The sequence below is a fragment of the Acanthochromis polyacanthus genome, chromosome 22 (assembly GCF_021347895.1).
Source record: "Acanthochromis polyacanthus isolate Apoly-LR-REF ecotype Palm Island chromosome 22, KAUST_Apoly_ChrSc, whole genome shotgun sequence".
NCBI lineage: Eukaryota > Metazoa > Chordata > Actinopteri > Pomacentridae > Acanthochromis > Acanthochromis polyacanthus.
The window spans coordinates 26,186,872-26,211,461 of record NC_067134.1 but is presented as its reverse complement, the minus strand read 5'-3'; the positions used below and the strand labels follow the sequence as shown (position 1 = coordinate 26,211,461).

Sequence of the window (24,590 nt, the reverse complement as noted above, 5' to 3'; positions counted from 1 at the left end):
TTAAACCAGGGCGTGGATTAGCTCTCACATTATCGGTGTCAAATATCCACCTCCTGGCAGATGAGTTTAAGGTGATTTAGGGAGCGCAGGTATCAGTTAAGTGTCTTAAAGTCTTACACTGAACGCCTCGGGGCTTTCTGCTCGTTCAGGTGACTCTTCCCTGCCAGCTTCCTGCTGCTCTGAAGCTGCCAGACTGGTTCAACCTGTCCCGTGTCGCCGATGTTAAGGTTTGTTTAAGCAACAGAACATTTCATGGTGGAGTTGTGATGTGCAGCTGCTTGTATTGACACACGTTGGTGCTGGCAGTAAAGATCACAGTGTGTTTTTGCTGCACTGTCTGACAGAAATCTGCTCGTGTAGTGTGATGTTCTGATTCACATTCAGGAAGATGAGCCGTCTACCTGAGCAGCCATTTATTATTTATGACGTCTTAAAAGCCTCCTGTTTGCTCCTCATGCTCACAAACACGCAGCATCACTCCTGAGGCTGCTCACTTGCCACACCCATGATTACCAATATTGACAGTGAAGCCCCCCCCCCGCATGCGCATGTCCATATGGATGCTGAGCTGTGAGGTTAGGAGGGGGGCCTCTGCTGCCATCCCTCCTACCCTGCTGCCCCTCAGAGGGGTAAAAACCGCCGTCGTGCAGGTGGATGGAACCGTGCTTTACATATCAGTGTCCACGCTTGATGTTTGGGAGGCCCAGCCCTTTTTCTTTCTGTGTGCGGCCGACCGGCTTCCTGTGTTTGTGCTGTTGAGGCGGAGCGGTGTGAAGCTGGACAGCAGCAGGCAGGGCAGAGGAGGAAGTGGGGATGGGTGGATTTCAGAATAAAACAAAATCAAGTAGCTTTATGATGAAACTCGGAAAGCATGTCGATATTCACCTATATAATATGTGTGGGTTTTAACAGCTTTTTAATGTGTTTCTGGCAATTTTCACTTCATAATTATTTTCTGTTCAGATAGAATAATTATAAAACCAAGCTAATTTATTTATACCATTTATAACTGTGCATTAACCTCTTTGACTTAATGACCATTGCTTGTGACTGAGAATATAAACTAAGATGTTTTTTTAAATTCAATTATATAACTTGAAAATTCAGATATAATTCCCCTGTCAGTGTAAAAAAAAGGGTGGAAAAAGCACTCCTAAGTATTTCTTTATTGCTGATAATATCACACAAGAATAGATCAAGTGCACAAACGTGAAGGAAAAGAGTGGAAAGATGTCAACAAAATGGATGCTGACATTCTTCTGTTGCTGTTCTGTGTAATATTCTTCTGTTTCAATCATCAAAGTGATCAAAATCTGTTATTAAGTGAAAAATAAACATGTTTCAAACATGAAATTGTTATTGTATGGGTAAAAATATAGCACAAACAATAATACAAATAAATTTTCTTAATCAAAACGACAGAAAAATGACCTAAAAACACATTGGCTCCTTTACAGGTCATTTCTGACCCACTTCTGGAAGAGTGTAGGGTCTAATCACTTGTGTATCTAAGGGTTAAAGGAATGAAGTTATCGTTGAATATGTGCCAAATAGACAAAAACTCATCTGACTGAACGATGGTCGTTGTGAGTATAGGTGGGGGTCCTTGAAATGTGTTACTGAGCCCTTGTATGCTAATGATGGTCATTAGCATGAGTCTGCTGAGTAGTTCTTTTGGGGAGTTTTGAAAGGACCTGATTGATTAAACTGGCGAAAGATGATGTCGCAGACCCCCCCCCCAAAAAAAAAAAAAAAATTACGACATAAATTGTGAAAAAAAGGCACTAACTGACGCAAAAAGGCAGTAACTGACGCAAAAAAGTGAAATGTGTTGGATGCTTCAAATCTGGTCTTTTCATCTCCTCTCGTGCTTCAGTTTGTTTTGAAACGCCGGACCGGAAGCCCGCCGTCCCCCCAGCTAGCCTCCAGTGCTGGAAGTCAGAGAGCGAACAGGGAGCCGCTGCTGCTGCCACCTCAACATGGAGTAGCCAGAGCCCAGGGTTTACTGCTCACAAGCGGATCCCACAGAGAGGAATCCAAGGCGAGCCTCCATCCGAAGACCCCGCCAATGATCCAGGAGCCGTAGTTCATCCAGGCGAAGCGAAGCTCGGCTTTTATTTAGAAAGATGGCGAACGACTCTCCGGCTAAAAGTCTGGTAGACATAGACTTGGCTTCACTGCGGGTGAGTGCAGCCGAACCGAGCCGATGTTTTTTTCGCCCTCCTTCGCTCTGTTTTACATTAAAACCTCGACTGAGCGGCAAACCTCCGTGTGTGAGGCTGGAACTAGCCGGTTCCAGGGTCTTCTTCGGCCTCCTCTCATGGAGTGTTGAAAATGACCGCTGAGCACAGCGAGGTGTTGCCAGTGTCTGGCTTTCCTTTGTTCGAGATGCATTTGGCATGTAGGGGTAGACCAGGGCGCAACAGCTGGCTCACACTGGACACTGCTGTTGGTGTGATACAAGAAAAAACAACTCTGCTTTCCACTGAAAACTAAAACAAATCTCTGCTTTTTCTGTTCCAGGACCCGGCTGGGATATTTGAGCTGGTGGAAGTAGTTGGAAATGGCACCTATGGACAAGTATACAAGGTAGGTTGGTTGCTTGGTTGGAGGCGCAGTGCTTTCGATGGCCTGTCCTGTTTCCAAACCATGTCTCTTCACCCTTTTTAAGCCTCGAAACCGAAGATCTGGCATTGAAAAGTCTTTTAAATGCTGCTGTGGATGGTCAGACGGTGGAATCTAACATTAAAGCTGCTTGTAGTGCTAGTTTCTGATTGGAATCTGCTGTAATATGTTGTCTTTCCATATTCCATACGTTACTTAAATCTTTTCCACTCCACTGGATAGGATTCCCATTCTCTGTAGGCCATCTGCTCTTGGTGTCACATTTCCCCGAGATGAGATGCGTTGTTTCAGTCGTGTGTACCAACAAAAATAGAGGTATTTCTTGTGTTTTGTGCTGCTGGCTAATCAGTGGAGGCTCCATTTTGTTGCTATATGTGAACGGATGTCTAGTTTAGCACCTAAAAGCATCACTTTGCTCGAGCACTGAGCTCAGCTGAGTGTTTAATTCTGACAACACACTGCTCCAGTGACCTGCATTCAATCCCCACAGCGACCTGAACTCCCAGCATCGCCCCCTCCTTCGCCCCACTCCTAAGCCAAACCCCGTCTATCTGAGCACCTGAAATCAGCCCCAAACAGGGCAGGAAGAAGATCCAATGATGAAGGAAGCTTCCAACCAGATCTGGGTGTTTAGGATGATGAATAACTGCTTCTTTTGGTCCCTTTAATGCTAATTCTATCTGCTGCGTTGGAGTCTGTCAGATTAGCTCGACACAAAGACTGCGAAGGTTGATGAGCTGCCGATCGACTCCTCGGCTGTCATGTTAACCGGAGCATGTGGTCTGTGAGCATGTGCAGTGGGAACAGTGGTGGAGGAGGGTTTCAACTGGTAGAAGAGCAGCTGTCCAGTTCCAGACAGAAGCTGCCCCGCCGCCCTCACAAAGCTCGGCTTGTCTCTCGGCTCTTTCGGGTTCTCTCTCGGTCCGTCGGTCGGTTGAGATCCGCAGAAAGGAGGCGTTGTCTGCAGGGGTTTCAAACGTCCAGCCGGCTGAATAATCACAACAGCCCCCCAACTGAAAACGGGGTGGAGTTTCTGCTCCCTCCGAGGCCTTTTCCCTGCTTTGTCCGGCACTTGGTCACAGTTTGCGAGGCCCTTTTTGGATCAAACAATGCAACCGAGCTGCTTTGATTCGGGGTGACTTTTGATTCCTTTCAGTGATTTCCTTCTGAGTTTTTTTTTTTTTTTTTGCTGTTGGAGGCAGACATTTAGGGGGAGAATGCCTACTCTTAAGACAAATGTAGGATATTTGGAATAAAATGATCATAATATTCTTCGATAGTCCTATGATTGAGTCTTATTAGCTGGTGACTATTTGTTGGTACCTCTTGACAGATTTTTTAGGACTCCTGCTTTAAACAGCTGCACTTGGAGGTAGTGAAATGGTCATTTCTCTTGCTTGTAAGCAGCATTTAATCGATGAGTTGTCAACTCTTCAATTAATCACCAGCTATTTTTTGATAACGTGGTAACTAGTTTGAGTAGTCTTCAAATTCTAGCTTCTTTAATTTTAGTATTTTCTTGTTTCTTTCCTCCCCTATGATCATAGATATCTTTGTGTTGTGGACAAAACACAACAATTAAGACGGAATTTTGGATTACTGATTGACATTTCAGCTATTTTAAAGACCCAACAACTAATTGATTAATGGAGACAGCAATAAACAGATTAATCATCTTTAGTTGCAGCTCTACTTTATTATGTTTGGCCAGATTTCTAGTCCTATTTACGTGTTATTTGATCATCTTTGTGAAGTAACACTGTAACAGTAGTGGTATTTTAAAGCCATAACCACAGGGAAAATGAAAAAGATTGTGTTAATCATTAAAAAAGTTAAAAATTCTATGTAGAAATGCATCTTAAAAGACCATTTCCTGTTTCAGTGACAGTAGTATGGCACAAATGTTGATCAAAATGTCGAAAATGAAGCTATTTAAGGAGGTTATCCCTCACATTTAAATTTCATTGGTACCCCAGATTCTTCCACATCTAATCCACAAAAAACTTCCCAGGAATTAGTGTGATTCTTAGAGCCTGTGAGCGTTTACAGCTCCTTCTTTATGACAAATCTGGACCAGATCCAGCACCTGACCTTTGTTCTAAACCGTTTACAGCCTGTGGATTAACTTATTACCATCTTGATATTGTGGTAATAATACACTTAATCCAGTTCCCGTAATAATCTGGACTTTCTCCACCTCTCTACACTTGTGTTTTGGGTGGAATTAATTTGCAAATAAAAGCGACAAAACACACAAATAACAATATTCATTGATGATTTTGACTAATAACATTTATTTCTAAAATGTTCTATTTTATTTTCTGTAGATGTTGTTCTTGTCACGAAAATCTGACCACATTTAAAGCCTAATTTTGGCAGTTTTGTTATAGTTTCTCAGACCTTCAAGTCTTCTAACTTACTGTTTGTGTCAGAAAAATACGTATTTTCCAAAGAACGACATGAAAAAATGGGTATACAATTAAACGTTTCAAACAGTATCTGCCATGACGAAGAAGAATCGGATCCCATGAGTACCTTTAAATGCATTTTGGCTGCTTCTTTCAGCTTTATCCCGACAAATTAAAGGACAAAGCTGCTCTCTAAGACCCCAAATACCGTGTCCGGGTCTCGTGGCCTCGCTGTGCTGCTGGCTCCCAGTCCGCTCACGGTGCCAAGCGGGCAGCCGTTGCCCTGGAGACGTGCCAGATTACAGTCGACTCTGAAAACACAGCGCAGCAGTTTGTGACTGACGGCCATAATGAAAATTACGTTAGAGCTAAAAAGCACTTTTTATTAAATCACTTAATTATTTTTTTTGACTTTAGCCGGCTGGCTGATTGGAATGGAAGCCCGGATCCATAAACGGATTGAAAACAGTCGTGTACGGCGTCGTCTGAAGTGATTCGAAAAGTGGTCATATGCTTTTGATTAACCCTTAGATGCTCCAGTGATTGGGACCTACGCACTTCCATAAGGGACCCGTATAAGAATCAGTGTGTTTTTATGTCATTTTGGTCATTTTAGTTGAGAATAATGATTTACGTTATTGTTTTATGTTCTATTTTTGAATGATTTCATGTTTGAAATGTGTTTATTTTTCTCTTTATAACAGATTTTGATCGTTTTGATGATTGAAAAAGACGAATATTACACAGAACAGCAATAGAGAAATCCATTTTGTTGACATTTTTCCACTCTTTTCCTCCAAATTTGTGCACTGCATTACCTCATGCATGATTATTAGCAGTGATAAAGAGCTTGGGGTTGTAATACAAATATCTCAATTTCTTTAAAACTATAAATTGTTAATACAATGATATTAAAAACATGTTTTCTGAGGAATACCTGGAATGTGAAATGATAAAAAAGGTAGAAAACGACCTCACCGAGTCATTTTTGACCCGGTTATGCATCTAAGGGTTAATCTAGACCTGAAGAAGAACTTGGTAGAACCCACAATGTTTTGATTTTTACATGTAACATACTATTCCGAGGCTACATTTTGAGTACTTTAGGTGTAGGAAAAGAGCTGAAAACAGTGATCTAAACCAAAAGATACAGCATCATTATAGAGGATAGTGTTTCTGACACGTTTTTCAAGACTTACACTACAGATCAAAGGTTTGGGGTCACTTAGAAATGACATTATTTTTGAAGAAAAACATTTTTTTTCAATAAAAACAACATTAAATGAATGATAAATCCAGTCTAGACATTGTTAATGTGGTTAATGACTATTCTAGCTGGATAGCTGGATATTTTTAATGGAATATCTCCATAGGGGTGCAGAGGAACATTTCCAGCAACCATCACTCCTGTGTTCTAATGCTCCATTGTGTTAGCTAATGGTGCTGAAAGGCTCATTGATGATTAGAAAACCCTTGTGCCGTTATGTTAGCACATGGATAAAAGTGGGAGTTTTCAAGGAAGACATGAAATTGTCTGGGTGGCCCCAAACTTTTCAACGGTAGTGTACAACACAACATTTGTAGTAACAGACTACTCGCATGCACCATATTGCCACACATGTAGTCATTATTTATCTTAAAGTACTATGTTCCACCCACACTGCTTTAACTGCTCAACACAAAGAGATTCTCACTGAGCTTCTCTGTCCTTATCAGTTGGCGTTGGACCAGCTGGCAGAGCAGACATTCCCTCTCTGGATGTAAGGATTTTAAAAAAAGAGACTAGTGATAGCACAGCAAAAGGCACCATTCCTCAAAATGAGCCTGGTATGCGAGGAAGATTCTCCGCTGCTCTTACAGAGTTGGCCATATATAGTCAGGACGAGGCCCCGGGACCCCGTCTGACCTGCCTGCTGTGCAACCATGAGGTGTGCCAAGGCAGTGCCAGGCAATGGTTTCATCCTGTCGTGGTGAAATCTGACTGACAGGATAGATCTGATGCCATCCTAATGATCTTATACACCAAAGACTCATTTCCAGGCTAATTCAGGCTTTTGTTTTCTACCCCAACCATCGGGGCAGCATCGCCCATGCCTTTAGAGTACGAAGTGTCTAACTGCACCCGACGGGCACGAGGGGTGGGAGCACGACCTCTTGGTCGATCTGCTAAATGCCCACCGGTGCCATGTGGTGCCAGGCGAGGCTGGTCTTTACCTCAGAACAGTGAGGTGTTTGTCCAAAAATGAAGAAATTTAACCCGTTATGAAATGGGCTTTTAAGCCATAGCTAGTTAAAAAAGCTCAAGGTTAAGATGAGTAAATGAAGGTGCATCATCTCACTGCAGAGGAAGCTGTAGGACGGGGTTGTTTTAAGCCTCATCGACCCTGTGCAGCCGCCTGTAGTGCGTCAGTCAGCTCAAACAGACCTTTTCCAGCAGTTTGATCATGAGTCTCACTGATGTTAAATCATTAAGACCCTTATTCTGATAGTAGCACTGAGTTACCAGTGTAAGGATGTAAAATATGTCCACCCATTTCTATGAGTCATTTTTGGAGTCAAACCTGTGAAATTATGTGGTTTTGGCAGAGCTGTTTGAAATATTACAGCTGCTAATGCAAAAGAAAGGTTTCAAATACTGGTTTGTGATCAGGATGCTTGTGATTCCACTTTAAAATGTGGGAATTCAGGCTTTTTTTTAAACTGGGTCTATACATAAGTGAAGGACTTTTGAAGTCCGTGGGATATATGTAGCATACATTTTTATGAAAGATTAAAAAAAATGTTTTCTATGATATTATGATCATGTCTTTATAAATTCCATAATTATTTATTATGGAAACAATCCCTTATTAATGAAAAATGAGTGGATATCACTAAAATATCAACTCAATAACCGTCCCAATTTAATAACAACCAACTTCTAATTAGCTAAACAATAAACTGTCTGGATTTTGTTGTTTTGTGCCTCGTTTTTGTTGTTTTCTCTCTGTTTTGTGTCTTGTTTTTGTCATTTTGTGTCTGGTTTTGTCACTTTGTCGGTTTTGTGTCTCATTTTTCTCATTCTGTGTCTCGTTTTAGTCGTTTCCTGTCTTGTTTTTGTCGTTTTCTCTCAGTTTCGTGTCTTGTTTTTGTCATTTTATCTCTGCTTTGTGTCTGGTTTTGTCACTTTGTATCTGGTTTTGTGTCTCATTTTTCTCATTTTGTGTCTTGGTTTAGTCGTTTCGTGTCTTTTTTGTCATTTTGTGTCTCGTTTTTGTCGTTTTCTGTCAGTGTTGTGTCTTGTTTTTGTCATTTTGTGTCTGGTTTTGTCACTTTGTGTCTGTTTTGTGTCTCATTTTTCTCATTTTGTGTCTCGGTTTAGTCGTTTTGTGTCTTTTTTTTGTCATTTTGTGTCTCGTTTTTGTCGTTTTCTGTCAGTTTTGTATCTTGTTTTTGTCATTTTGTGTGGTTTTGTCACTTTGTGTCTCATTTTTCTCATTTTGTGTCTCGGTTTAGTCGTTTTCTGTCAGTTTTGTGTCTTGTTTTTGTCATTTTGTGTCTGGTTTTGTCACTTTGTGTCTGTTTTGTGTCTCATTTTTCTCATTTTGTGTCTCGGTTTAGTCGTTTCGTGTGTTGTTTTTGTCATTTTCTGTCTTTTTTTGTCATTTGTCATTCAATTTGAATTTTACTCAATTGTGTATACATAATATTTAGAAGAATCTTTCTGTAAAAATGCCATGTGGTGTTTGGCTGCAGGCGGCCATGTTGATTTTAGACCTGAAAACAGCAAAAACGTCAACTATGATACAAAAAGTCCCACAGTTATATTTTGACCCATCTGCTTTGCCAGTCAAATTGACTTGAATGAATGCTGTGGATTAGACGCTGGACTTTCTGTCAGTGCAGGTCGTTGGCTGTTTGCCTAATTAATGAGTGCTGTATGGAGCTAACTGCTAAAGGTCTCGGGAAGCTGCCTGCTGATTGGCTGAGCTGCCTTTAGGTCAGGATCTGGGGGTGTAGAGCACCCACGCTCTAGCCAGGGTGAGGGTTTCGTATTGTGTCTCTCTCTCTCTCTCTCTCTCTCTCTCTCTCTCTCTCTCTCTCTCTCTCTCTGTTGCTTTCTGATCAGTGTGTGAAACACTTGAAGCTGCAGATGAGACACACACTCTGCATCCTCTCAGTCTAACACAGTGTGTGTCCCTTCTGTCTCCCCCACACTGACCCTCTCCCTAATGGATGTCACAAGACCTACGATGTCCGCTGACCGGCCACGCTGCCTGAACAAAACTTTCTGTGTTTGTCTGTGTGTGTGTGTTTCTGTACACACCACGCTGTCTGTGTGTAGCTCATCGAACCACCTCATTACTGGAGTGGTGTTGAGCTGAGACACAAAGGCTCCGGCTCACCAGACAGTCTCTCCTCTGTCTCTTTCTGCAGCAGCCTTTACTTTGTCAGCTCTTTTCTCTTCAAGATCATATTGTTTTAAAGACCATGTTAGCATGTCCATGTGCTGTTTTTCATACGCTGGAAGACATATGAGGAGCAAAATAAGCAGTCAGCGCCACCTCTCTGACAAAAACATGGTTTAACAAATCTAGGAAACCACTCCTAATGCTCCTTTCTGCATCATTGTTCTTATTCAGAATGGGTTTCTGGTCTGAACACGTACGGCTGAAGTACCCCAATATTAAAACTTGCCATTGTTGAGCGAAATGTTGAGTCGTTTTTGCAAAGCTCCTCTCAAGAAAGGATTATTTTCATCAAATCAGCTCATTTTGTGATTGTTTAGCTGATTAGAAGGTGGTTGTTATTCAATTCAGACGGTTATTCAGTTGACGTTTTAGTGATATCCAGTCATTTTTATTAAAAAGCGAGATACTAAACAACGAAACCAAGACACAAAATGACAAAAAAGAGACAAAAAACGACAAAATCGAGACGCAAAATGACAAAAATGAGGCAGGAAACGACATAACCGCGACACAAGGTGACAAAATGAGACAGAAAACGACAAAACTGAGACATGAAATGACTAAAACAACAAAAATGAGACATAAAATGACAAAACCGATACACAAAATGACAAAACGAGGCAGGAAACGACAAAAATGAGACACAAAATGACAAAACCGACCCGCAAAATGACAAAACGAGGCAGGAAACGACAAAAATGAGACACAAAATGACAAAACCGACACGCAAAATGACAAAACGAGGCAGGAAACGACAAAAATGAGACACAAAATGACAAAACCGACATGCAAAATGACAAAACGAGGCAGGAAACGACAAAAATGAGACACAAAATGACAAAACCGACACGCAAAATGACAAAACGAGGCAGGAAACGACAAAAATGAGACACAAAATGACAAAACCGACATGCAAAATGACAAAACAGCGACGGAAAACAACAAAACTGAGACACAAAATGACAAACAAAATAATAAAAAAGACAATGTACATTTGCAGTGTAAATGAATTTCTGTGTGTCAGAATGTAGAAACTCAACACAAATGCCTCTTTTAAAATTTCTTTCTTTTAAATGTTTAACACTTCTATTCTTCAGTGTTGATTGTCACTCAGGATGTTTAGCCAATCAGATAGAGCTGTGGGCGGGGCATCCAGGCAGAGAGACTGGTTGAACGTGTTAAAATGAATTTGTTTTAGTGAAAATTAGTTTTAAAACACATCAATAACTGGAGAAACTATGTCATGACACATAGCTCAGCGGGTTAAGCAGAGGTAAAACCATGTATGGTGGCTGGTCCCTGTTGCAGCGGGCCGGGTTTGATTCCCGCTCACGGCCTTTTGCTGCATGGCTTCTCCCAGTTTCCTGTCTGTCTCTCACTTCGCCTATCAAAATAAAGCCGAAAAAATAACTTCAAAAAAAGACAGAAAACCATCATCTGCAGCGTTCGGTTGGTGTGGATTTGTTCTTTCACACCATTTTATTATCAGCACTGCTCCCAACAGACCACACACACTTTCACATAATGACACTTTAGCCAACTATCATGTGAAATAAACCAAAGTGCAATTCATTTGTGTGAATATTCTTCAATTTGTGCTCTTACTACCCTGGTGTTCTTCTGTTTTTCTTACTTATATAGTGTGTATACTTCACCTCTTTAATTTCTAGTTGTGTCTTCTTGCTTTCCTTGCTGTCGCTTTGCTGCTGTGACGTTGCAAATTCAATTTCAAGCGTTCCTGAAAGTGTTAACTCCTGCTTAGTGAGGAGGAAAAGCACTGCACTGTGATCGATAGATGTAAAGTCGCATTAACGGGCCTCTTATTCAGCTTTTCCTGTGCGTTCACTCCTCCCCTCCTCACCCCAGCCTCTCTGCTCGCTTTCAGCCCTTCGACCTCCACCTTTACTCCCTGCTTCCTCGTCTTTTGTTTCTTCTTTCTGTGCCGCCTCCGTCCTTCTTCTCAGATGAGATCAGGGCTGTGAGAAGTGGGTCAGTGTGCTGGTATGCAGCAGTGAGAAGTGGAAGAGATTCAGGAGCAAGGCACGGCCCTGGATGCCATGTGCAGCTGCTTGATCATTTCTTTCCTCGGCGTTTATCTGATGTGATAATTTACTACTTATATATGTATTTTGTCTCCTATCTCATGTATGTATACACAGCCTGCAGTTCAGCAGATAAGTTCTTGAATTTTTTCAGAATCTACTAAATTAAGTGGGCAAATTTAGAGATGGAAAAACCTGTGATTTTTTTTTTTTTTTTAAATGAAATGTCATGATTTTTGTATCCCGTGAGTATCTTTGGGTTGTGGACTTCATCTTGGTTCATTTTCTGACATTTTATCGACCAAACAACGAATTGATTTGTCGAGAAAATAATCAACAAATTGACCAGCAATGAAAATATTTTTGCAGATTTACTCCTAATAGACTTTAGACTAACTGTATCCACTCACAATTTGAGTTTTGACCAATTTTTCATCTATTATTTGGTCGAAATCAAGCTTTGTTTGCTTTGATTCCTCTTCATTGAACCCACAGCCAGATTCTTTAGAGATAACTGTGTGAAATGAGTTAGAGCACACTTTCAGACTGTAGCTGACCAGTTTATTATCCCCCGCCACCACGAAGTGGAAAGGGGGATATAGGTTTGGCGTCCGTCCGTCCATCCGAGATGAAGGGGACAGCTTTTCTCGGAAACTATTACAGCTAGGATTACGAAATTTAGTGTGTAGCTTCACACCATGGACACTTTGATCAAGTTCGAAAATGAGACTTGTGCCATAATATTTAACAGAGTTATGGCCCTTGATCACTATTTTGGATATAGACTCATAGACATCACATGTGGCGGGGGATATTGATGTCGTCTTGTTTGTCCTGGGTGAATATCCAGTCACTCATTTATCTGATATGTGTTGTTGAAGGTAGAAGTATTCGCCTTGAATCGGGTGTTTTGTTGCTGCTACACAGAGGAACAGACTCATTCCGCCGGTTCAAATGTCACCTTGGATCTTCTCTTGACCCTTGCGAAGGTGTGCGTCACCCGTAACTCATTACCCCCAGCTTACACCGCACACACTCCCACCGGTGACCTTCTGAAGATCCACGCCACGGCACCCGGCGGTTCCCTCCCTCCCCGCCTCGCTGTGTGAACTAATAACACGAAACCCGGTTTGTTTTGCACCCGCATGGCTAGTTAGAAAGCCTGCCGCTCAATTTATCGCACAAATCTCTGGTTTCCCCCCCTCGGTTTATTCATCATCTGCGCTACAAATGTGCAGCGGTAATGGCGAAAGACTGCAGATGCCGTGACTTGTGTTTCTGCTTTGGCTCAGTTTCAAGTTCATGCATGAAATGTTCATATTCTGCAGTCCCCTTATGTCAGCGCTCGGTTTAAGAGCAGCCTCGCTTATCGAGTGAGATTCTCCCTGCAGCGTTTGTTAATTGAGCCCTCATTGAGTGGTGCGTTTTTGTTTTTTAAGGCCAGATTTTTAAACTTGATTTCTCCGGCTCTTGAGGCACTAAGTCATTCGGTGGTTTTAGTGCTCAGCTGGAGGGAGGCCAGCAGCACATCTGGCCATGGTTAAGAGGAGCTGTGATGGAGGCCGGGGGAGGGCTGAGTGATAGCTTAGTGCCTCAGATAACCCCTCCACAGCCACGCCTCGCTGGCTGCTTCAAGGGGCCCTTCAGTGCCGAGCTGCAGGCCTCCAGATCGATCCTGTTCTGAGGGCCGAGTACCAGCAGCCGACCGCAGGACTGGATCTGAACCATTTGGTTGATTAGTAAATATTCCACGAGCAAAAAACACAACTGTGAGCAGTGACTTGTTTGCTCCAAGGCTGCAAATGACAATTATTTGCATTTCCCGTTGACCACCTGAACCCCAGGCAGCTTCTGGGAGATTTTTTGACACATTTTTATTAGGGCTGGACCCGAATGTCCGAATATTTGTTGGCTGCGGTGGTATCCGGATATTAATTTTGGTATCCGAATATCCCCCCCCCCTCCCCCCCATCGGATGTTACCGGGCGGAGCGAATATGCGGCGTTACTGTCTTCCCTTCGCCTTCGGCCCACTTCGGCTCATCCATTTGTGTTTGTTACCACCACCCGAATGGCCGGGTGGCTGCCGACTCTGACGTCACGCTTCACTTTGTTGCATAAACACAAGACAAGATGCTGAAGACCTCCACTGTTTGGGAATTCTTCAATTTAACTGAAGACAAAACAAAGGCAAAATTTTGACCCAGGAGACCAGATGAACGGATCCGACTATTACGGCCGTCTCCGCCAAACACCCCCCTCGTCGGACGTTACAGGGCGGAACGAATATTCGGATATTCGTCTTTAATAGGGCCCATATATCTGGCGGCCAGAAACCACTATTCGGGCCAGCCCTAATTTTTATTCACCATAGGTTCATTTTTCACTACAATATAAATCCTTGTACCTCAGCTGAAGTGGCGCAGTCATGGCTAGAAGTAGAGAGAATGTTTCTGTGCAATTTAACAAAGCTACACGGCTAAATCATCAAATAAGAAGCAATGAAAGCTCAGTTTATTGGATTATTCGTTTTACAATAACGTCCAACATTCTTCCCAGAGCACACAGGTTTGATCAGCACTGAGAACAAATTGAAGCTATAGATAATTTACTGCTTTCATTTTTATTTATTATTTGTTTCCATTCTTGCCTCCTGTCTGCTCAGTGTAAACACAGCCTGCAGTTCATCCGGGAATTTTTGAATTTTTCAGAATCTATTAACTCAAGTGGGAAAATTTATTGATATGACACAATATCATGATTTTAAGCTTAGATTGAGTTGTTTTTCGCATTAAAACTCAAAGTCATACATGATTAATTCAAGGATCTTTCTGAATTGAAAGTTGGAAATCCAGTCATTTGTCCTGTTTCTGGTGATAACAAATGGTCTTACTTTGGTGGTGTTTTTTTTTTAATAGCATGACTTTCAAACTTGCTGGGATTAATCTTTGATCATTTTATGATGGATTTATTAATTTTGTGATCTATAAAATATCTTGAAAATGGTAGAAACCAATCAGGATTTGCTACCGAGTGACTGACAGATGTGATTCCGTGAGTTAACCTTCAACTATTAGAATAATCGGCAACTATTTCGGTTGATTCATTGCTTTGACTTGTTGTAAAAAAGAATATAATCTTTGACTCCAGCTTCTTACATTTTAATATTTAATCTGAGTATCTTTGGGTTGTGGACACAGGCCATTTCTGGACACCATCTTGGTTTCTGGTACACACTGACAGACCTTTTTACCGTTTTCTGACACTTTATAGACCAAACACCTCATCGATTTATCAAAAAAATAATCAACAAATTGAACAACAATGAAAATATTTTGCAGGTACATTCCTAATAGACTTTAGACTAATTGTACCCATTCACAGGTCGAGTTTTTGACCCTGTTTTTTATCTGGTATTAGGCCTAAATCAAGCTTTATTTGCTTTGATTCCTCTTCATGGAACCCACAGCCAGATTCTTTAAATTATGAAACTCTGTGACTCAAAGATAACTGTGCATGACATGAGTTAGAGCACACCTTCAGACTGTAATTGACCAATGTTTTAGCAGCCTTCTTTTCCTGGTTAAACATCAACAGTCACTGCTACTCTACGCGCTCTATGACACACTTGTTTAACAGCTGATTTATAAAAATTTATTGCGCACACTTGGCCGTATCATTCCTCCAAAAACAAACCCGAATATTTAATTTGTGCTGATTTATTACTAATCTCTTGTGCAGCGCGGCGTCAACTCCAAAGTAACCAGTTCAGTGTTTTCTTTCATTCCAAACGCAATAAATGGATGGTGTAAGGGGATAAAAGCACATCATGGAACTTGAGCGTAAACCAGGCACTCCTCTCATTACTCATGTGCTAATGATGTGTAACCCAGTTGTTTTGTGGTATGAAAATGCAATAACCTTGCGGCCCAGATAACCCGACGAAACATTTGGGTTTATACGACCATGGATGCCTACAGCTCACAGACGAGGGATCGTAGGAACTTTGCGCATTCTTATTCACACCTCTGGGAAACCACATTTACAATCATCCATGAGTCCAATGTAAGCAGCTCGGTTTGTCGTAGATTTGGACACTTTTATAGACGAATTAATTGCATCATTCAAATATCTGGATGCTGTGTAAAATCCAACGACCATCTAAAAGATTATCCAAAGCGTTGTCCCAAAAGACTTCAGAGGTTTTCCTTAGTGTTCAGTCTTCACTTGTAGACTTTGTAGCTACAAACTAAGTTGCCAATCTGTGCAGTAAAATGATGCAAATGGTATTATTTCATAAACTTGACACTCCTTTTTTTCCTCCAGACATGCGGGAGGCTGTGTGCACATGTGTCAGATGGGTGACTCGTGTCTTACTGGAACCTTATTTAGCAAACAAATATTGCTTTATTGCTTCTTTCTGATATTTACGGTTTGTTTTCTTGTTGTTTAATTAGCTCATCATTTCCTCAGCGTCTTCCTTTGATTCTTTTGTCCAAACTACTGTCTTGAAACACACATTATCTACATTTTAAAAGCTTAAAATGATGAATTTAAGGGGTAACCAATTATGTGACTAGTTGCTAAATGAACTTATTCTTTGCTGTAGTAATGAGGTCACTGGAACTTTCCAACCACATGTCATGATATAGTTTAGTAGCACAATATTATTAATAAATATGTGATGCTTTTACTACTGTAACTGTGGCTTATTATAGCAACTCGGTGTGATTTAAATTCCAGTTTAGATGCATATATTCAAACCACTGACTAGTATTAGATTATTACGCAAAAAAAAACAAAATTTGGTGCTATTTTGCATACAGTTGCATAGAAACAAACAATTGTACAGTAATATATAGTCCTATAATTCACGAAATACAAGTCTAACTACCTTTATTTATGAAACTTTCTTCTACACATGTATTGCTTGTTAGCAGTAGTCCGTTGTCATATTATTACTCGGGCTGGCCCGAATAGTGGATTCTGGTCTCTGGATATTCGGGCCCTATTAAAGACGAATATCCGAATATTCGTTCCTGGCGTGGCGGAGACGGCCCGAACATTCGGATCCATTCGTCTGGGCTCGTCTTTGGCATCTTGTCTTGTGTTTATGCAACAAAGTGAAGCGTGACGTCAGAGCCGGCAGCCACCTGGTCATTCGGGTGGTGTTTACAAACAGGAATGGATGAGCCGAGATGAGCCGAACACAGCAGGATGAGCCGAAGTGGACCGAAGGCGAAGGAAAGAGACGAGCTCTGAATATTCCTATTTTCGTCTGGGGGGAGGAGGCGGTGATCACATCGACATATGTGTATATGTTTATGTGATCACAGGACGGGATGAGCCGATGTGGGCCGAAGGTGGAGGGAACACAGTCGTGCCAAATATTCTTTCCGCCCAGTAACATCCAAGCGGTGGGTGGGGGAGGGGGGCACGAATATTCGGATATCAAAATTTATATCCGGATACCGCCGTAGCGAACGAATATTTGGGATTTTTGGGTCCAGCCCTAATTATTACTCCACCAAGGATTGGCAGAGTTATGTGAAGATCTGCATACGTTTCTCCGTCTGTCAGTCTGTCTGTTAGCTACATTACTCAAAAACAGACTGACGGATTTGGATGAAATTTTCAGGTAAGGTCAGAAATGACACAGGGACCAAGTGATTAGATTTTGGCAGTGAAGCAGTCTTCTGTATCATTGCGAGATAGCAACACCTATGTTAACACCTCAAGACGAAGACCTTGCGATATCACAGGTAGAATTCCAGGGATTTTCCCAGTGAGAAACCAGACACGCCTGCTAGAAAAGCGGCTAAATCGGCTGTTTTTCCACTGAGAAAATACGCTGATTACAGATCGACTTTTCACTTCTGGTCCACCTGAGGCATGATGAGGTCGACTCTGGAGCTCCTCGGTTCCACCTGTGAAGCCAACACTGTGCACTAGCAGCCCGTACACGAGTATCTGACGGCTATAATGTCAGCTCCAGTCTTGTTTTTGCAGTGGCAAACCCCTGGGATCAAAGTGGAGAGGATTAAAGTCATTGTGAAGTGTCCCTCTCATCCCTGTCCCCTGCCCAGTGAAAAGAGAGGGGCCCCTAAGCCTGCGTGGCTTTTATTGTCACAGTCCAAACTGTTTCAATTGACTATGGAATGCACTGGCTACGATGACGATGCTGGGGGGGGCGTCCATGTGTGCATGGCCGTTTACTGCTATGAAGTATTGACGTTTATGTGTGCAATAAAACTGCAGGAAAAGACAGCGTCACTGCAGAGTTGCCCCGGAGAAGAAGGGGAATACCCATGTGGGCCGGCTCCCAAAAACCTCCCTCGTTTTATCTCCTCTAAGGGTTGGCGGAGGGAGGGAGGGAGGGGATGAAGGGAGGCCTCTATTTCGGTCCTTTGTTTATGTAAGGAGTGGCAGCGGGGTGTTGGGAGAGCAGAGAAGTCTGAGAATGTTGAGACTTCATAGCTTGGGAATCATATGCTCTGTATATAGTGGGTTCACGTAGGCTGTGGGATCCATCTGAGGAGAACGTGATTTCGGTTGGTTGCCATGTCAACGGCAGCTGGATTCATATTCATGTAGATGCAGGGTTTTAATTGGTGTTAAAAGTGTCAAATCGTTAAATTATCGGGTAATTTGTTCATTTATTATCTGTGAAATGTTTAGAAAGGAGTAAAAATGTCCAATCCAGTTTCCCAGAGCTCAAGTTGATGTCCTTGAATAGATTATTGTTGTCAGTATGGTGGTTAGCACTGTTGCCTTGCAGCTGGAAGGTCGCCGGTTCGTATCCCGACCTTCCCGGGATCTTTCTACGTGGAGTTTGCAACAACTAAGCTGCAGCAAATCATTAACTAAACGGAAGCGTTTTTAAAATTATATGATGATGACACACACCACAATACAGTGCATAAATAGATAATATATATTCCTTTTTAGCTTGCAAAATATCTATGTATTGCGTTATATTTATTTTTATTGCTACTCTTTTTTTTCTCCTGTTCTTCTTTCTGTAGTTTTATTCCTATTATTCTCTTTCCATATTCCTAGGGTGACACCAACAGCCAAAACCAAATTCCTTGTATACAGATAATTTTTGCGTTTCCCCTATTTAGGAGTGTTCTTTCTACTTTAATTACACAGATATCGTCTGTCTCCCAGAATCTCTGAATCGTGATATGATGTTTGTCGTTCCCGATGTTGTTATAGAGCCGAAAATATTATAAATATTATATTTACATTCATATAAAACAGAAACAAGCAGCAAGTCTTCTCATTTTTGAAGCCAAAACCAGCTATTTTTTTTTTTTCCATTTTCACTGGTCCGGTGTCAAACAGTTGCCAGTTAATCTTCTGTCAGTTGACTAGTTGATTGAACGACTTGGTCAACAGATTATTGGATAAAATATTCAACATTTTTCTGAAGATTCTCTCTCAAAAACCGTCTACAAGGAACATCCAATCGACACTAAACAATGTATGTTCACATAAATAAAATGTAAATAACATTTCAACAAAGCTTTGCAGGTAATTTTTTTGTTTGCCTAAATTTTGACACCATGATTTAAATTTTTACTGCAAAAAAAGAACAGTTTATAATAATACCGATGACTAGTAACTTGTTTCAGCATCAGCCATGAAACAAAACTAACAAATCACACTGTGCAATACAAAGTAAAGCCAAAGCAATCAGAAAATAAAAGCTCAGTGATTGATTTATTTGATTGTAACTTAGATATTTGGGAATTTGCTTGATTGAAGATGTCATCTTGGGCTCTTACTTTAAAGATGACACGTAAACGTTTCTTCTCCTTGCTATACATTGGCGCTGTGATTTTGGAGTGTGAACCCTCACGTCTGTTGTGTTTCTTCACAGGGACGACACGTCAAGACCGGACAGCTGGCTGCCATCAAGGTCATGGATGTCACCGAAGTAAGTCTCAGCTATGTCTTGTTTCAGCAATGACATCACTGAGGAAGCATTTGGAAGTCGTAATGTGGCGCACCACAAAGCCACGCCGCATTAACTGCATTTTACAGACTGTAAAAAACTAAATTTAGCCCCGTTTTGGGACATTTAGAGTCACTCCAGGTGTTTTATGTTGCAACTTTGATTTGGATTGATTTATTTTTTCTCTTGTTATCATAAATATCGACATGTGGACTGAAAACAAACCCTGCGGTCAAATCTAATTATACTTGGACGTGTTTGAGTCTGGGTCTGCTTAATGTACAAATCTGCCTGCATTCCATTGGATCTGATGTCTGAATGTTTTGAGGTTAGAGAGGATAAAATGTAATGACCCCCCCATAATAAAGAGCAGGGGAAGGGATGCTTTCTGAGTGGATCGCGTCATCCAGCAGCAAGAGGACGCAAACAACCAGATGTGCACAGTCAGGGCTGCACATCTGTAATTAGAATGGAGAATATATGTGTCATTAACAGCCTCCGTAGGCGGGAGCTGAGTCTAAAATCGGCTTCATTTGCCCCCCATGCGTCACTGCCCCTTTACATTCACTGCTGTTTTTTGCCCTGACAACACAGCGGGTGATGCAGTCCATTTGCCCCGACTTGCCTCCTGCCACTCCTCCCGTTTCCCTCCGTCACAATGAGTCAGAACCGCCCGCTTTGTTATCTTGAGTCTTGAGAGCGTTGCCCAATGGCTTCCTGCTCGGTGCGACAGAAGATTTAGGTGTGCCTTCTGGACTGAATGGAAATCATTTGTCATCAGCAGCAGGTGCCCGCTGACGTTAAACCTGTTTTATTTTGCAAAGTGCACACTCACAACTAAACAACAAAAGCAATGACTGTAAGGATCATGTTGAAGTAGCTAGAGCACCAAAAGTTACTAGAAGAAGCAATTTTACAATTAAAATACGGAATCTAGTCTCATATTTAACTTTAACACCTGCCATTGTGCAACACTGTCAGGACAAACTTACATTTTTTACAGACTGTAGTGCAGTTTTTTGGAGTATTTTTATTTGCTTTTTATCAATATAGCCCTTATATCCCAAGTTTTAATGATATGCATTGACTTATGTCTTAACTACTACAGTAAGTTCAATTTTGGTGTTTTAATATTTAAGGAAGGACATTTTCATCATGTGTAAAAACAGTGACTTTACCTATGAGTGTGGTTGAACACTGTTTTAATACAAATAATCCGGCTTGGTCTTGCAAAAGTTTTATTACCTCATTTTATATAAAATATATTTAAAAAAACATCAAAATACTGTTGTCTGATTCTTAAATTAGTGATTTTTATATATACTATATATTCATGTATATGTATTTTATATATATGTAAACACACACACATATTTTATTCCTTTTTTTCTCATTTTCTTCTATATTTGGATTTATATATTTTATTATTATGTATTATTTATATTTTTAGTTTATTTTTCACTTATTTCTATATTTGAATTTATATTTTAGTGTATTTTTTGTTTTATATTTATTTTTGCCCTTTTAAAAAATTGTATAAATAATTTTTTCTTTATTTGTTCATTTTCTTTTATATTTGAGTTTATATATTATGACTATTATTATTATTATTTATATTTTTTATATAGAGATAGACTTTTTGGGTATTTTTTTGCTCATTTTTTCTATATTTGAGTTTATATATAATTATTATTTATATATTATTTAATTTTTGCTAGCTTTTTGTGATATGTAGGTTTACATATATATATTTTTTTTTTCTAATTTTTTTCTATATTTGAATTTGTGTGTGTATTTTTGGTTTATTATATTTATTTTTGCCCTTTTTTAAAAAAATGTGTAAATACATTTTTTCTTTTTTTCTCATTTTCTTCTAGATTTGAGTTTATATATCATTATTATTATTATTTATTTTTATATATAGAGATAATTTTGGGGTATTTTTGTTCATTTTTTTCTATATTTGAGTTTATATGTGATTATCATTTATATATTTATTTTTTGCTAATTTTTTGTGATATGTAGGTTTACATATAGAATTTTTTTTGTTTATTTTTTTTCTATATTTGGGTCTTCCAGGCTTATGTCTGTTGACGTATGGCTTTCCTCCATATCCCCTGCGCTGCCTCTCTTTCTCTCTTTCGGACACGCATCATCGTATGATCGTCTGTCTTTGCTTCGCCATGTGACTTGTGGCAGCGAGGCTTTCACAGTCAGGAGTGTGATAATCCAACAGCTGCACAGCAGAGAGGGGTAGATGGGGAAGGGAGGGCTGGAGGGCAGGGAGGAGGAGGAGGAGAGGGGGGTGCACTGAACAGAAAAAGGCTTACGTCAACTCAAACGAGTCGTGCAGAGGCAGTATGGCCGCCTGCACAGACAGCCAACTGCCATTTTGCGGTGTGAGACACAGTGTGGTGATATGCACAGCTTTATGCTCTGCAGCCTGGTGGTAACGGCAGTAAAACAACCCTTAATGTAAAGAAGCAAACCCCCCATGCTGTGTGATGAGGTGCCGATGCTCTGCAGCCTCCCCCACCTTTGCTTTGTGTCCCCCTCCTCCCTCCCTCTGTGCTTTCTATAGGAGAGGCCACTGATCTCTGCATGTGTTCAATTAGAGCGTCACTGTTGATCAACGTCAAGTAGCGCCGCAGCCAGTTGTGACCTTTTTTCTGACGGTGGACAGGTTAGCTTCTATTGCCGGCACTAAAGGTCATCTCCAGCAGGGATTAAACGCCGCATCTGCTCGTTACTTTAGCTTTTCACGCTCAAAATTCCCCTTTTCTATAATCGCAGGTAGAAGCTTGAAGCAGCCTCCCTTTCAGCAGCTCAGCTGGATGCCAATGTATATCTGTGAAGGATTAGCCGTCGATGTAATGAATCTAACTTCCAATGCGAGTCACTCATGCATCATTAATCCCTAAACAAAGGAATCATTTGCTAGTAGATACAGCCGAGTCGTTGACGTGAAAAAGGCCTGAGCGGACTGCGGTGAATCAGCGTGACACTTCCTGTGACCCCCCACTATGGAAGTGAAGTGATTTGAAGTGGAATGACGCTCGAGGGCAAATGATTATTACAGCGCCATCACCTAAGGACTTTCTGTTTCAAGGAGTGTTTTTAATTTGTCTACATGATTTTTTTGTCCGTCTAGGATGAAGAGGAGGAAATTAAACTGGAGATCAATATGCTGAAGAAGTATTCCCACCACAGAAACATAGCCACCTACTACGGCGCTTTCATTAAGAAGAGCCCCCCGGGACACGACGACCAGCTATGGGTAAATCCTCAAATTCATTCAAGAAATTAAGGTTAACCCTCGTGTCGTCCTGCGGGTCAAATTGACCCGTTTTAATGTTTGCAAATGTGGGAAAAAATATTTTCATAGTGAAAGTTTTGATGTCAACATTTTTGGGAAATCTTGAAATATTTTTGGGTGGGAAAAAAAAGAAATGTTAAAAATGTTTCTTAAGAACATTCACACAAAAAATGAACCAAAATCCAGCGATATATTTTTAGGATTTTTTTGAAAATATTTGCTAGAATTTTTGTGCCAAATTTGGGGATTTTTTTTCAATGATATATTTAAGGGAAACTTTTAAGGAATTATTGGAATTTTCTTCCTGAAGATTTTGCAAATTTTCAGAAATTTTTTTCTGAATTTTGGGATTTTTTTTTCAGACAAGGAAACAATATTTTTTTGGTGCCCATAAATGAGGAGTCTGAAGTTTGAACACATGGGAAAAAAATAAGGATTTTCACAATAAAACTTCTGATGTCCACATTCTCAACATTTTTGGGAAATCTTTGAACATTTTTTGGTTGGGAAAAAGGCAACCAAAATCCAGCGAATTTCACTGGATGTTGGTTGATTTTTTTGGTGAATGTTCTGCAAGAAAATAGAAGTTTTACTGATAAATACGTAATCACTTTAGATATTTTTGAAAATATTTGCTAGAATTTTCTTGCCAAATTTGGCGATTTTTAAAAAATAATATATTTAAGGGAAACTTTTAAGGAATTTTTGGAATTTTCTTCCTGAAGATTTTGCAAATTTTTTGAAATTTGGCGATTTTTTTTTCTGACTTTTTGGATTTTTTTTCCAGACAAGGAAACAATGTTTTTTGGTGCCCGTAAATGAGGAGTCTGACGTTTGAACACGTGGGGAAAAAAAAAAAAAAAAAAAATTCACAGTGAAACTTCTGATGTCTACATCCTCAACATTTTTGGGAAATCTTTGAACATTTTTTGGTGGAAAAAAAATCTACCAAAATCCTGCAAAATTCTGGATTGTGGTATATTTTTATGTGAATGTTCTGCAAGAAAATATTAGAAGTTTTACTGATATATAAGCCGGATTTTTTTTGAAGATTTTTACTCATTTTTTGAAAATATTTACAAGAATTTTCTTGCCAAATTTGGGGATTTTTAAAAAAAAAAAAAAACTTTTAAGGAATTGTTGGAATTTTCTTCCTGAAGGTTTTGCAAATTTTCAGAAATTTGAGGATTTTTTTCTGAATTTTTTTTTTTTTTTTCAGACAAGGAAACAATATTTTTTGGTGCCCATAAATGAAGACAAGGGGGAAATTTGTAGCAGCTTGATGATGTTTCCCATTGTTCCTTTTCTTCCTTACTTCTCTTGTCTTATTGTGTTTCATTAACGATGTTTCTTCTGATTATTCTCTTCTGTTTTTGTAGCTGGTGATGGAGTTCTGTGGTGCTGGTTCCATCACAGACCTGGTGAAGAACACGAAGGGGAACCAGCTGAAGGAAGACTGGATCGCCTACATCTCCAGAGAAATCCTCAGAGTGAGCTTTCCTCCCCTTTTTCCTGTCTCCTCCCTCTCCTCTGCTGTCGTCCATCACCCATGCGACGTTTTCCTTCTCCCTGCTCTCCTCAGGGTTTGGCCCACTTGCATGCCCACCACGTCATCCACCGCGACATCAAAGGCCAGAACGTCCTGCTGACCGAGAACGCTGAAGTGAAACTCGGTGAGTGACTCGGTTTTCCTCGGATGAACGTCAAGTTCTGCAACACTAGGACTATTAGTTATTTTCTCGATCTATAAAATGTCAGGAAAAAGTAAAAAAGACGTCGATCAGTGTTT

General features: G+C 40.4%; 1 protein-coding gene across 1 annotated transcript in view; it reads left to right on the top strand.

Moving 5' to 3' along the window:
• The first annotated feature begins 1,900 nt into the window (after positions 1–1,900).
• The window catches only part of LOC110960950 (TRAF2 and NCK-interacting protein kinase), a 47,773-nt gene continuing 25,083 nt past the window's right edge, over positions 1,901–24,590 (top strand). Inside the window, 6 exon segments of the mRNA XM_051942361.1 lie at positions 1,901–2,183; positions 2,524–2,589; positions 19,411–19,467; positions 22,637–22,762; positions 24,181–24,291; positions 24,384–24,474. Coding sequence (XP_051798321.1) covers positions 2,127–2,183; positions 2,524–2,589; positions 19,411–19,467; positions 22,637–22,762; positions 24,181–24,291; positions 24,384–24,474 — 508 coding nt within the window. The 5' untranslated portion in view covers positions 1,901–2,126.